Source organism: Crotalus tigris, unplaced genomic scaffold, assembly GCF_016545835.1.
Source record: "Crotalus tigris isolate CLP2741 ecotype Arizona unplaced genomic scaffold, ASM1654583v1 scf7180000024291.2576520, whole genome shotgun sequence".
In the NCBI taxonomy this organism is placed as follows: domain Eukaryota; kingdom Metazoa; phylum Chordata; class Lepidosauria; order Squamata; family Viperidae; genus Crotalus; species Crotalus tigris.
In genome coordinates this window covers 1,217,900-1,232,804 of record NW_024100464.1, presented here as the reverse complement: position 1 = coordinate 1,232,804, position 14,905 = coordinate 1,217,900, and the positions used below count along the sequence as shown (strand labels likewise).

Genomic DNA, 14,905 nt, shown 5'->3' with positions numbered 1-14,905 from the left:
GTCCAAGGTTTCATTGTTGTGAGCATTTCTGTTGAGAATTGGCAACGGGGGTGGGGTGGGGGGTGTTTGGTTTTTATTCCTCCCATCTGCTGAGTGGTTGCAGCAGGTTTACATGACCCTGGGACACTGTAACTGTCATAAATATGAATCAGTTGCCAAGCATTTGAATGTAAATCACAAGACCCTGGAGATGCTGCAACATTCCAGCTGATCGGCGCTTCTTCTGGGCTCAACAGAAGCACCAGGATCAGTACCGAGCTCCAGCTGGAGCCTGGTGCTGATCCTGGTGCTTCCGCTGAGCCCTGACAGCCCTGAAGAAGTGCCAATCAGCTGGAAAGCGGCACTGATCCTGGTGTTTCTGCTGAGCACTGACAGCCCTGCAGCTCCAGCCATCTCTCACTCAGGCTTGTGCGGTGCTGCCACCGGTTCAGCTCATTCCCCTCCCCCACTACCACTTTTCTAGGATGGTCACGTACCACCTGCCAAGTGCCAATGTACCACAGGTAGTACCCATACCCTGGTTGAAAAGCCCTGCTCTATGTAGAGATACATTCTATGTTCTACATCAATAATCACTAGGAATTAAGCTCAACTTTACTTTTTGTGCTGCTATTTCAAAGGCCATGTGTCTTTTCCCCATAAATTACCCTTGAAATTTCCATTGAAAAGAGATTTCAGAAGTTTCTATGCAAATAGTAATAATGTAATAAATATTTAAATACCTTGGCAGCTCTGTTAACATTGTCTTCATTCTCTCTGTTGTAAACAAACACTGAAGCAAGTTTGTCATGCTGCAATATTGCTGAATAAATATTGACTCCAGAAGGTAGTGTAAATGAAGGTTCTTCAACTGCATCACGCTTTAGAGCACTGTTCTCTGATCCCATTACCTAACTCAAGTGTCTTGGAATATATTTTATAGTAGCAAAGAAGCTTTAAAGAGAAATGATTTCAGACAAATTAGTCCCAATTAATATTAGTGTAAAATTCCTTATGTTCAGCAACATTCATAACAAATTGTGATTATGCCATAATGCAGATCTTACAATTACATACTTAATGTGAATCATTTGCATAATCAGAAACCTATGTGTTAGTATTTACATGATGCACATATTGTTTGATACCCCATTCCCCATCCTTTCTTTGTAAAAAGCAGGAAAAATATAAGAAAAGGAAACTTTTCACTCTTTTATGATGACAAATGTGACATTAAAACTGAAAATATAAACAGAGTAACCCATATTAATCAGAGTAGGTCTTCCAGGTTAATATACCTATGACTATACAGTACTAACCTTGAAAATGTTTAAATGTCTACCAATGTCTTGAACATAAACATTTCAAGTTTTTAAATTTATGTGCATATCTTAAAGTAAACATGACATACTGAGAACAATTTCACTGAAAACACTGGAAGTGCATTCTACCAGAATTTTTTTTTTTTTTTGCCCTTTCTGGAAACAAAGTAACTTTGTGCAGAATATGAAAAAGGTTAGATCAGTTTGTATGTGCTACTGTATCTCAGAATGAACAGAAGCTGATACAGCCTCTACATCAGGCATGTCAAACTCGCGACGTCACATGACGTCACACGACGTATTGGAGCTTTTTCTCCATTGCCGGCAATGGGGTGGGTGCAGTTTTGGGATGACGCATCCGGCCCGCGGGCCAGCAGTTTGACACCCCTGCTCTACATGGTACAAATTTAAATAGAACAGATCTAAAACATACTTTCAAATCAACTATGAAGTATTATAAAAAAGAAAGATTAAGGTTTGTAAATGGTCTTCACAGAAACCAGATTTGAATATAGTTGAAAATCTATGGGGAGAGCTCATATATACAGTACATGCAAAAAGATAAAGACCAAAGAATATTTTTGAGCTCTGCAAAGAAGGCAAATAGGCAAATAGAAACACTTAAGTCTCTTTAAGAAATGTACAAAAAATGTTATTTCAGCCAGAAGAAATTTACAAAGTACTGAGTTTCCAAGAGTTTGCATCTGCATCTGCCCTATAAATTGTTTTCTTATTTTGAATTTGTAAGCAACTACACAAAAATAGTTAAGTATGCATTCAATTTTGTAAAAAGATGTATTTAAATTTGTACCATCAAAAGGCCATTACCTTTTTTTCACCTAGGGATGCCTAAAGTGATTATGCTGAAGGAAGAAAATCAGCAGAAACAGAAAGTTTTAATTATTCATTTTCCCCCATGCATACAATTTGGAGCAGAATCCCTTTTAATGCAAATGGAAGGGAAGGATATATATATCTTTTTGGTAACAAATTTTTATTGGCTAATTTAAGTACAGAAAATGTTCTTTACCAGTTTCTGGAATATCATGAAAGTGCCTTTTTCATTGTATAAGCCTATGACTAGGGAGAGGGAAAAAAGGCAAGCAATTTTGCCAAAAAATAAGCAACCACCAGAGGGCCTTAGTTCATACGGTCAATCACTAATTTTGAAATGAACTTCAGTTACTACCTAGGTATACTATAGTGCAAGATTTTTGCATTTTTTTTTTCAGTCAGAGAAAGACAAATTTGTGAAGCCTGTAGAATTGATTTTGATGTTAAGCTCAAAGGCGGTTACTTTGCTTTTTTTTTTTCCTCCGTAGTCATAGGCTTATACAATGAAAAAGGCACATTCATGATATTCCAGAAACTGGTAAAAAACATTTTCTGTACTTAAATTAGCCAATAAGAATTTGTTACCAAAAAGATACCGTAAGTACAAGTTTCCCTTGCACTGAGCAACTTAAATTCCTCTTTAGCCATGGATTTTTATTTTGTTTTATTTTATATCCCTTTATTATTTTTAGAAATAATGCAATGAACATATCCAACACATCCTTTTCCTATTTTCCCCATAACAACAACCCTGTGAGGTGGGTTGGGCTGAGAGTGATTGGCCCAAGGTTACCCAGCAGACTTTTCACAGCTAAGGGAGCACTTGAACTCATGGTCTCCAGCTTTCTGGGCTGGTGCCTTAACCTTTAGACCAGTGGTTGCCAAACGTTTCTATACCCCCGCACCACTAGAATGCTTCTGATATATTCTTGCACCACTTACAAAAGTTTGAAATAATGGCAACAAATTAAACATATACACTATAATTTTGAAAAGCCAAGTTTTTGCACTCCTTGGAATATCATCTCGCACCCCAAGGGGGTGCGAGCATCCCTGGTTGGAAACCCCTGCTTTAGACCAAACTGGCTCTCAGTTTTAATTGGTTTTGTTGACTATTTGTTTAACTGTCTTTCTGTATCCATTTAGAGATAATGGTAGAAAACACAAAGCACAAATTGAACTGATAAACAGTAAATGCAGTACATTTAAATCACAGAAAATTGAAAGTTTGGGACTCATAGAACAAAATTTGTCTGACCACTACTGATTCCTTTTTTAAAAAGTTGTCAGAATCCAATTATATTTCATCTTTAAATTATCAAATATAGAAACTCCCAATTCTGCCTTCTCTGGATTCTGCCATAAGAGGGAGAGAAGGGGGAGAACAAAGGGGCTTTATGGCCCTCACTTCCTTCTTTACACTTCAAAGAGCTGAATGCTGAATGTGTGTTTATTGTAACCTCGAAGTGTTAACATACCAAAGGAGGGAAGTTGCCTTTCATGTAGTTATCTGAAGTCTCCATCCAGACGGAAGAAAGAAGAAAGGGAGTGGAATTGTGATACTTGAAACTATCACTGGAAGGGGGGTTGATTGGGTGGGACTACTGGGGAACCCCTTAAAACCTTGAATGGGAGAGCTTGGACCCCAAGTCCTGTCTAGCATGCCTACAACCATTTTCTCTTAATAAAGGATTCCTGTTGGAAGAATTATTCCAAGAGTTCTGTCTTCTTAAGATGCAAAGTGGGGTGGGTCCTTACAAAAGTGAAGCAACACCTTTACTAGAAATACCAAAGCAGACTCTTATTTTTAAATGTACATGCCCCTCATTTCCATTTTATATTTTACAGCATACTATTTATGTGTTCCTTGTTAACTCTCAGTATTTCACTGTACTTCCTGGCTCAGCTATGTCACTCACTATTCACTGGATCATTCACTCACAGAGAAATATACAAATTTTGGTCACTTATCTAAAACGTTGTATAATATGGCATGCCCCACAGTGAGAAGTAAAGAACAGATTAGACAGAAAAAAAATGTTTCAAACACAAACAGACAAAAGAAGGCCAGAAGATCATGAAATAAAACAATATTAATTCTGTAAATCAATGTCAGATCATTAGACCTAATCTTATATTTCAGAGATAGATGGACTGACTTATCCAACTGAACTCTAATCTCTAAATATGCCGGTTAATATTTAAAATGTCACAGGACTCTCTACCTTTCTGGAATAAAATTCTGTGACGATAAAACAAAGGCACCAATAATGCCCCGACGTTGGGCGGCTCTCTTCCTTTACTAAAGTGCGCCTCAGTGCTGATGACAGGCAGTCTGCATTGCAAGCAAAATCACCGGGACGAGACCTCTCCTGAAAAGACACTGAGCCCCAAAGTCAATTCTTTCTCGCCAGCGTCAAGCTGAGCCATTACCCCCGTTACCGGGAAATCAACCCCCCTCCCCCAGAATTGGCCGGGCTGTCACCGCCGGTTGGCTGGCGCCCTCTCACCTGAGACCCCGCCGAGGGGGAAGGAAAGAACCGAGCTGTCCTCACCTCCCCGCTTTCTCAACAGCCACTTGCACAACAAGCACTGAGGGAAGGGGAAGGTAAATTTCCGGCTTACGCAAACCATAGAATCACACCGGAGGATCCACTGACGCCCACAAGATCGTCGTTTGCTTCGCGCAATGGTCGGTGGCGCCATATTGAATGAGGGCAGGAGAGACTGGCAAGGAGATCTTAGTCGACGGAGCAAGACCGCGGAAGCTTGTTAACTGCAGGGATGTAAAAATGTCGATTAATAAAGAATTAATAAAGAATACCGATTAGGAAACTAGAGAAAACGCTAGTAGGTCCATCTTGCAACTCTTGCCACAGTTAATTTCTAATAACATACTGCCTTTGCATGGTGTAGGGGGCCGTCATTTTATGATGGAATAAGTAACGATTTCTGGAATGTATCGCGTTGTCCCCGAGGGCACTTTCACGCGGCTGCACTAAAGCACTGTTCCGCAGTGTAACAGCAGAAAAGTGCGCCAGCGGAAAGAACTGTGTGAGGTGCCCGCAACATTGCAGATCTTCAAACCAGAAAAGTAGTTCTGTCTAGCGGTGGGAACTGCCTCCTTTGAGCACCTGTCCCGTGGGACTGCTGCTATTAGTGCTGTGATCCCCATGGGCTGCATCAAATGAGCTTCTCTGCTTCTCCTGCCATCCATGGCAACAGAATGAGCAAGGAAAGCAGGAATACAGCCCCTTCTTTTTTTCCCCTTCTGCTTTGCTAGCAAAGGGTGAGCAGGGGAAGGGGAGAGAACGGGGTAGGGCAGGTATGCTGCAGATGATGTAATTTCAGGGAAGCTTTTCTCCCACAACTTTGCCACAAGGGGAAGAAAGTGGGAAAGCAGATGTGTATTGAGACACCTTTGGTACAGCTGATGGAAGGCCTTTTGCGGGATTGGGATGGGATTAGTGCACCCATCCAGACTCTACTTGACCACTCGGCTGTCTTGGTTGCTCTTTAATAACTTAAGAGGCTTGCAAGTGAAGAACATTGATTTGCAGTGGTTCTCCTTCCTCCAGGGCCAGTTCTAGTTGTATTAGTGAGCAGGAGAATGGACACTTTAAGTATAAATCTTAGAAATTAGTTTGGAGCAACTCAGGGGAATTATTCCTAGCATAAAGAACCACCTGGGTTTTGTGCAATCTTTGGGCTAAGGTTTTAGTTCAAAACAATCTTAAAGCAGTCCATGTTAATTTACATCCTTTAATAAAATAGAACCCACCTGTAATGTGTCAGAGGTTGATTTTTAGGAAGTTGAAGTTTATGAGTTGTTGATTTTTTTTTAAATAACATTGCTTTTAGCTCATTATTTTAAAATTTTACTTTGGGAATTACCTGGAGAACCTCAGCTATGTCATATATAAATGAAGTATCTATGCAATTTGTATTTTTGGGGTTACATTGACATCATTTTTGTTTAACTATTTAAATATTAAAGTAATCCAACATTTAAAATTTAAGCCTGGGCCTTCTTTTTTCCAAGAGTGCACTTCTCCAAACCGATGATATTGCTATTTGAACTCTATATCAAGAGCTGCAGGACAGATCCTATATAATAATTACTTTGAAATAAGTTTTTATTGAGAATATCTACTCTGTAACAATGCATTTATCTACAGTTCAGGCAGGCACAATGTCCTTTAAATCAAGTCCAAAAACTGTAATACAACAGATGCTACCACCAATGTTCCTCTCAGGTTGAAGAATAAAGGGCTATCAAGACATTAGTATTCCCTTACAAAATGACCATTATATATACATAATTTTTTTAAAGTTGCTAGAGATTTTGAAGACAAATCTTCAAAAAATATTTGAAAACAATGTATCATATGACATTTCTGTCAGCAGCTTTTTTTTTCACTGAAATTTAACTATGCATCCTATACATCAGGAAGAAAAATTTGTCTGAGTCTGCCTCATCTGTGGCCCTGGTAACAAATAAGCTTAGAAAAAAAAATATGTTGATGCCAATTTAACTCCCTTGTTTCCCAAAAACAGATCAGATTGCCTGGTAAGGACAAATAGTACTCAGTGACAAAGTTTTCCCATTCCTGCTGTCTGGCACTCCCATCTTTCACTAGGAATCTTATTTTTAAAAAAAGGGAGTAGGTCAATTCAAAAGAGAAAGTTCAAATTCAAATTCAGAATAGAGCTGGAAGGGATCTTGAAGGTCTTCTAGTCCAACCCCCTGCTCAAGCAGGAGATCTTATACCATTTCAGACGAGTGGCTTTCCAGTCTCTTCTTAAAAACCTCCAGTGATGGAGCACCCACGATTTATGAAGACAAGCTGTTCCACTGGTTAATTGTCCTCACTGTTAGGAAGATTCTCCTTAATTCCAGATTGCTTCTCTCGATTAGTTTCCATCCATTGTTTCTTGTCATGCCCTCTGGTACTTTGGAGAATAAATTGACTTCTCTTCTTTGTGGCAGACTCTCAAATACCGGAACATCCCTGTCATGTCACCCCAGTCCTTCTCTTCCTCAGACTAGCCATACCCAAAATCCTCAACCGTTTTTTATATGTTTTAGTCTCCAGGCCTTTAGTTATCTTACTTGCTCTTCTCTACACTTTTTTCAAAGTCTCAACATATTTTTTGCAATGTGGTGACTAAAACTGGATGCAGTATTCCAGGTGTGCCCTTACTAAGGCTTTATAAAGTGGTACTAATACTTCACATGATTTTGATTCTGTGCCTGTGCCTGTTTATACAACCAAGGATTGTTATTAGCTTTTTTGCCTGCTGCTGCACACTGCTGGCTCCACTAGGACTCCAAGGTCCTTCTCATAGTTACTGTTTTTGAGCCAGGTTTCACCTAATCTGTACTCAGATGTGTCAGAACCCATATCTATCATATTTCATACTTCGCTGCCTCTCTTTCTCTCCCTCAGATCCTGTCTAGTATGCCTGCCATCAACTTCTCCTAATAAAAGTTCCTTTTGGAAGAAGTTGCTTCCATGAGTTCTGCTTTCTTGGGATGAGGTGTTGAGGTGGATCTTGACATTAGACAGGATCTGCAATAGTAGGCAACCCGGAAGGACAAACCTTGCCGGGGGACTCTGCAACATCTACCATGTTGGACAATGGTGTGGAGAAGGAGGAAGCCACCGTGAAAGGAAAGCCTTCCCTTCAGTTGGAATCCTGCCAGCTATCTGACTTTGAGACATCCTATACCTCGGAGGAAGAGGTGGTGGAGACACACAGCCATATACCTTGCTGGTCCATGGGCATAGGCAAGAAGGACAAGCCGGAGAAAAATTGGAGAAAGGTGACACTGAGGTGGGGCAGCCAGCAACTGGGATGCAAAAAAGAAATGGAGAGATCACTACACCTTAGCGAAGGTGAGGATGATCGCAGGGAGCAGTTGAACTGGATCCTGGAGAAGACAATCGATCTAATGAAATCAATCCTCGTCTCCCTCAAGGATGAAAAGCTCGAGCTCTGTGGCCGCACCATTACCGTGAACTGCAGCACAAGAGAAACCGATGGGGAGTCTGACCCTGAAGCCCGAGGAACATCAGGTGGGGCAGCCGAGACCGCAGCCGTCATGGGGCTAGCCATGCAGCTAGCCACGCAGCAGCTGCCAATCGAGATGGGCGACACCACAGACGATGATGTGGGCATCGATCCATCCAGAAGTTCCTGCCGCTGGACGTAAATTTTCCAGGAGAGCCGCGGTGCCTGGGGTTCTTCTTAACCCAAGTCCTCAACTACATGGAAGAATATGGCCGAGACATCCCCACTGACAAGGTGCAAATCCACATCATACAGGCGGCCCTGGATGTCATGGCAGCTGACTGGGTGGTGGACCTACACGATTCCAACACCCCAAGCTCCAGAACTTCAACCAATTCATGTTCTCCTTTAGACAGTGATTCGAGGACCCACTGGCAGACCAGAAGGCTCGTGAGAAAATTAAGACAATGAAGCAAGGCAGGCGCCCAGTGGCCGAGTACACCCAGGATTTCCGAGCCATTGCTAATAAGCTGAATTGGCCGGAAGATATCCTGCTTAGCCACTTCAAGGACGGGCTGAATTACAATCTCTATGATGCCTGCCTTCCCCAGGGAGACCCACGCCAATTGCACGATTGGTACATCCTGGCAGAGGAAGCCAAAATTAACCTACTCAAGAGACATCGCCAGGCCATGGAACCGATCACCCCCTGAGCCGTCATGCGAGCCCACAAAATCTCAACCCACAGGTAAGAAAACTGCCTACTGTTTCAAGTGCGGGAAGGAGGGGTTTCCGGTTCCGGTTTGCGGTGCCAGCGGACACGCGGGGACAGTCTGCTCTTCGCCGTCCAGTTTTCCCTCGCCGAAAGACCCTGGAAAGGGTTGAAAGTCGCCCTGGAGGGACGACCAGCACTGAGGACCCTCACCTGAGCGTGGAAGGGTGGCAGTCCTCCCGCTCGAGCTGAAGCAGCTCCTTTGTTTTTTTTTAAATATTTTTTATTGAATAACAAAAATTAAAAACATTGAACATGATAAATCAGATTTAATATACATCTCAGTTATATTCACAATTAATTACTAATATAAGAAAAAAAACCTTTACAATAACATCACTCTAATCTCAATCTTAACTTATCTCATTACAATGACTTCCATATTTTTTCCCCCACCATGTATAAAATTTATTCCAAATTTGGTAAAAATCCGTTTCATCCTGATTTTTGAGTCTCTTAGTTAACCTATCTAATTCTGCAAAGTGCATAATTTTATGAATTAAGATTTCCTCACTAGGTATAGCCATAGCTTTCCAATTTTGAGCGAATACAATTCTTGCCGCTGTAACCACATGAGTGAATAAATACCTATCTTCTTTACTAACATTATTTTCAAGAATTCCTAACAATGTTTCAGGTTTATACTGGATGTTTTGCATACTCATTTCTGTTATCCATTCACAAACCATACGCCAATATCTCTGTGCTTCCTTACATAGCCACCAAATATGAAAATATGTGCCCCTTTCCAACATAATGATGAGTATCCTTTGTACATTTTGGCTAATCTTGCTGGAGGGAGATTCCATCTGTAAATCATCTTATACGAATTTTCTTTATATGATGACGCCAATGTAAATTTATTATTTTGCATCCACACCTGCTGCCATTGATCCAAATTGATATTGTGTCCTAAATCTATCGCCGATGTCACCATTGTTTCTTTAACCTGTTCTTCAAATAGCCTGTACTCCAATAGGTGTTTGTAAATATTCCTTATTTGTTTTTTTTTTCGGGCCAAGCAAAATTTTATCTAGACCCGTATCTTGTCTATAAATACCCCATTCATGTTTATCTTTCAGATATCTTGCTTGAATCTGGAGTTAAGACCACCATTCTATCTCTATTCCTTGTTGTCTTAACTCTTGTTTAGATTTTAAAAGACCCTCTTCTGTCAAAACGTCTTTGTACCTGGTAACCTTATCTTTCCTGAGTAAATTGGGATATATAACTGACCTGAGGCAGCTCCTTTGGATCAACAAGGAAAAGACCAGCCATCAACATGGCCGATCATCTAGCTGCACCAGCCAAAAGCCAAAAGCACTATTAAGCACAACGAAGCACCGTGGAAGATCTTGGTGAGACCCTTCCTTTCCTACCCCACTACCTTCCTGTAAAAGCCGCTGAAATTTTTGCCCTGCTCTTAATACAGCAGCATTTATACACCTTGGGAATTTAAGCTTGGAAACTAAAGGAAAGAATAAGTAATTTTTTTTTTAACTAAATAACTGGATTTTTACATTTTGGATACTTTGGGGTCTTAAATGTTTTTATTATAGAGACTGAGCATTTTATCTATCTTAATTCTGAAAAATACTCTCCTGTTTTTTTCTTTTTTAAACTATATAAAAGCATAATTGCTGTTTTGGAAAAAAAATTACAGCCTACTGGGGACATCTTGTGGCAAAACTTGGTACAGCAATTGAATTTCTCTGACTTTTAAGCTTGTTGGCTCTTGATTTGTCCTTCATACTATCAAAATAGATAAGAACTGGAAACAGCTGGGCGGTGAGAACAACTTCTAGAAACTGTGGAGGTGGAAATTGGCTGATTCTCTCTAAACATAGCCTCCACTAAAAGACTATCTTTAATTACTATAGAAATGGAGGAATTCTACCCATAGCTTAACTACAAACTTATACTTGAAAAAAATCTTGAAGCCACTGAGCTAATGAGTTCTATAGTAAAAGCCAAGGATGTTATCCCCAAACCACAAAGTGATCTTCAGACTCCAACTGACCAACTTGTAAACCAAAAAACAACAAAAGAGGAACAACCAATCATTAAAGAGGACTTTGTGCAACAACATATACAATCTATTGAGAACCTTGATGATCCAATACTGACTCTAACCAAAGCACCAACAATTCTCAAAGCAACAGGATCTGAACAACAACTACAATATACTGAGAACCTTGACAATCTGAATAAGCAAACAACAATGACAACACTGGATATGACTTTTCACTTTACTCAGAGTAAACTGGAAGAAGATAAAGAAGACCAGACTGAACTGAACATAAACACTCTAAACAAAACATGGAGATTTGAGGTATTGGGCCAGCAACCTAATAACTATAAAAGGGCCAGTTCCTTTGAAAAATTGATAACTGGATATTCTCCCTTGATTCAAACAGCTTATGTGGGAATGAAGGGAGACACATTGGAGGATTTAAAGGCACTGATATGGAAGCCTGCATGGCACAAAAAGAAAGCCAGAGTTAGATTTAAAAGTGGGTTTTGAAATTTCACCTAATGGGTTAAGGTTTTTAGATATACCGGCTGATTTAATATTTAGTATTTAGATTTATAATGGAAATGAAAATTAACTTTTAAATTATAGTGTTGAATTGTTATATGGAAATGGGTTTGTGATAATGAAAGATATGTTATTAGTAAATGAGGAGCTATTAGAATGTAAAATAGAAGTTTTTAGTGAAATAAGATAAGAATTTAAATTTTGGAATAATATGTATACTTTAGCTGTGATAATTACGCTGTAATGAAATGAGGGTTACCCAAAGTTTAAACATTATGGTTATTAAAGGCTAAACTTGAATATGGTAACTGAATTCAGTATAATTCAAAATCAGAACTTGGATAACTGTAACTAAAATTGTGTACCTATAATGTATTGATTGATTGAGATTTATTAAGAAATGTATTAAATTGAATATGATATAATAAGGGAAATAGAGAGGGAACTTCTAATGATCTAATTTTTGATTTACATGAATGACACTGTTCCTGGACTATGGATTACCCTATCTCCACGGTGTTTCCTAATCACTTGGCTGTAAAAATTGAAAAATTAATAAAACTTGATTTAAAAAAAAGTGCGGGAAGGAGGGACATCGTGCCGCAGAATGCTGCTCGAGGAACCCCCAGCAGAAGGCCGAACGGATACCAGCCAGCGGATTGGGAAGGTTGCCTACCAAGCCACAAGAGCCAGCCATGGGGGCACCGAGGCTATCGAGTTCCCCCCTCTGCCCAACAGGGAAAAGGGACCCCAGCCTACACCGCAGGAGAATCCGACTCGCCAGACGACTACTCCAAAGATGAACCCCTGGATGACATCCTTATATTTACGGAGACTAAAGGGGAGCACATAAAATTAGAGCAGTGTTGAAAAAATTGAGAGCAGCCAACCTCTATGCAAAATTGTCCAAATGCAAGTTTCACAAACAGAGAATTGACTATTTGGGCTACCGCATATCAACCGAAGGCATAGAGATGGACCATGAGAAGGTCTGGGAGGTGCTAGAGTGGGCGCCACCCCGCACAAGAAAGCAATTACAAAGCTTCCTGGGGTTCACTAACTTCTACCGTCAGTTCATCCCTTCTTTCACCCAGATAGCCCTGCCTGTCATGAACTTATTAAAAACAAAAGGGGGGAGCTCAGTAAAACTAGTCAGCCACTAACCTGGACAATGGAATGTCAAGCTGCATTCAAAAGACTAAAAAGGCTTTTTTCGGCTGAGCCGGTCCTAAAGCACCCCAACCCAGATAAGCCGTTCGTAATCCAAGCCAATGCAAGTGACGTAGCAGTAGAGGCAGTATTGCTGCAGGAAAATGACAAGGGGCAGCTGCAACCCTGTGCCTACACATCCAGAAAACTCTCTGACACGAAGCAATATTGGGCGGTGTGGGAAAAAGAGGCGTACGCTGTGAGGTGGGCACTCCTCACCTGGTGGCACTTCCTGGAGGGGAACAAAATCCCATTTCAGGTCTGGACAGACCATAAGAACTTGGAAGCACTAAAAATGCCCAGAAAACTCAGCCCTAAACAAGTCCGGTGGTCACAACACTTCCACCGGTTTACATTCAAAATTAAACACTTGCCAAGGGGAGGAATTTCCTGGTAGACACCCTATCCCACATGCTCCAGTACAATAGCTCCCAGCCAACCATCACCAAGATGCTCATGCCGGAAGCGCAGCTGGTAGCACAAGTAACCACAAGAGCTCAGGCAAAACTAAAGCAGCCGATAGCCAGCCAAGCAAGGATAGAATTCAGGAAGGCTCTAAAAACCAATGAATGGTTCCAGAGCCACAAAAACTTATGCACTATCACTGAGGGCTTGCCATGGGTGGGAGAGAAGTTGTACACCCCAAAAGCCCAGAAAATCATGTTTATGCAACTCTGCCATGACACGAAACGGGCAGGTCACTTTGGTTTCGTGAAAATGCTGCATCTAGTGAAGAGATAGTTCTGGTGGCCATCTATGAAAAAGGACATTGAGAGCTACGTGGCCAGCTGTCCAACTTGCACACCTGCTAAGAGATTGCAAGGGAAAGCCCCCGGACTGCTACAGCCAGTGGCAAACCCCTCAGCCCCCTGGAGGGAATTCTCCATGGATTTCATAGTAGAACTACCAGAAATGGAAACACAGCAATTTGGGTGGTCATGGACCTATTCTCAAAACAAGTACACTTCATTCCATGCCCAAAGATCCCCACCGCTAAAACCTTAGCAAAATTGTTTGTCCAGCACATATATAGATTGCATAGAGTACCCTAGCGCATAATATCAGACAGGGGTGCATTCACATCGGACTTTGGGAAAGAGTTCTTATCCCTTCTGGGGACTACCCAGGGGCTGTCATCTAATCATCATCCTCAGACAAATGGTGGGACGGAACCTTCAAACTCAGTAATTGAACAATATTTAAGATGCTTTAATTTCCAACAGACGAACTGGACCGACCTGCTCCCTTTTGCAGAAGTGGCATACAACACGGTCCATTCCACTATGGGCTACGCCCCATTCCAAGTAGCTATGGGCCAAAACTTCAACCCCATGCCAGAACTGAGTGCTACCGAGCCAGCCACTCCCTCTTTGAAGGAGTGGATCAGTAGTTAGAAAAGCACTAGATGAAGCTAGACAGGCCTATAAAGCACAAGCAGATAAGAAAAGAGTCGAACCAAAACCATTCGTTGTAGGGGAAATGGTGTACTTATCCATAAAATACCTAAAATCCCTGCAACCATCCAAGAAAATAGGGCCGAAATATGTGGGACTGTTCCCCATCAAAAGGATCATAAACCCAGTAACAGTAGAGTTAGAATTACCAAAAACCCTCAGGCAGATTTACCTTATCTTCCACTGCAGCTTATTAAAACGAGAGCAGCGATCACCACTACAACCGGCCACCGTTCCACCGCCTCCTCCCATTATGATTGAGGAGCAGCAGCATTTTGAAATAAAAGAAATCCTTGACTCCCAAAAATACCACAGAGCGACTCAATATCTAGTAGCGTGGAAGCACCTCCCCTCTTCCCAAAGCAAATGGGTGCACAAACGCCACCTTAGAGCCCCCAAACTAAAAAAAATTTCACACGGACTACCCGAACAAACCAGACTAACCTCTCACCATTTTTTGTTTTGTTTGGTCTCTCAACAGATTGATCTCTCATATTTTTAAGGGGGACAGGATGTAAGAACCCATATCTATTATATTTCATACTTCCCTGCCTTTCTTTCTCTCGTTTCCCAATTCCATTCTCTCCCTGGGTTCTGCCATACTCCTAGAGGGGAGGGGGGAACGGAGTGCAGATTTATTGCCTTAGCTTCCTCTATCGATACCATGTAGCACTTTGCTTTCCTGCCTCCTTTCCCTATGTGTACAATGTAATATTTCACATTAGCTTCCTTTATTGCCGCAATGTAACACTTCACATTCCTGCCCTGTATCTCTCTCTGA

The 14,905-nt window shown here is 41.1% G+C and overlaps 2 protein-coding genes across 6 annotated transcripts in view; one reads left to right on the top strand and one right to left on the bottom strand.

Moving 5' to 3' along the window:
• SCYL3 (SCY1 like pseudokinase 3) overlaps nt 1-5,184 on the bottom strand; it is a 38,566-nt gene extending 33,382 nt beyond the window's left edge. Inside the window, exons 1-4 of one of the 5 annotated variants that reach the window (XM_039324003.1) lie at nt 5,034-5,184; nt 4,646-4,911; nt 4,361-4,518; nt 723-933 (exon numbers count right to left, since the gene is read on the bottom strand). In XM_039324003.1, coding sequence (XP_039179937.1) covers nt 723-887 — 165 coding nt within the window. In that variant the 5' untranslated portion in view covers nt 888-933; nt 4,361-4,518; nt 4,646-4,911; nt 5,034-5,184. Of the gene's footprint in view, nt 1-722; nt 934-3,613; nt 3,638-4,360; nt 4,519-4,645 lie in introns of those variants that run through there. The other 4 variants (XM_039324002.1, XM_039324000.1, XM_039324001.1 and 1 more) reach the window with 4 other exon arrangements.
• CUNH1orf112 (chromosome unknown C1orf112 homolog) overlaps nt 1-14,905 on the top strand; it is a 132,903-nt gene that overhangs the window by 107,753 nt on the left and 10,245 nt on the right. The window lies entirely within an intron of this gene.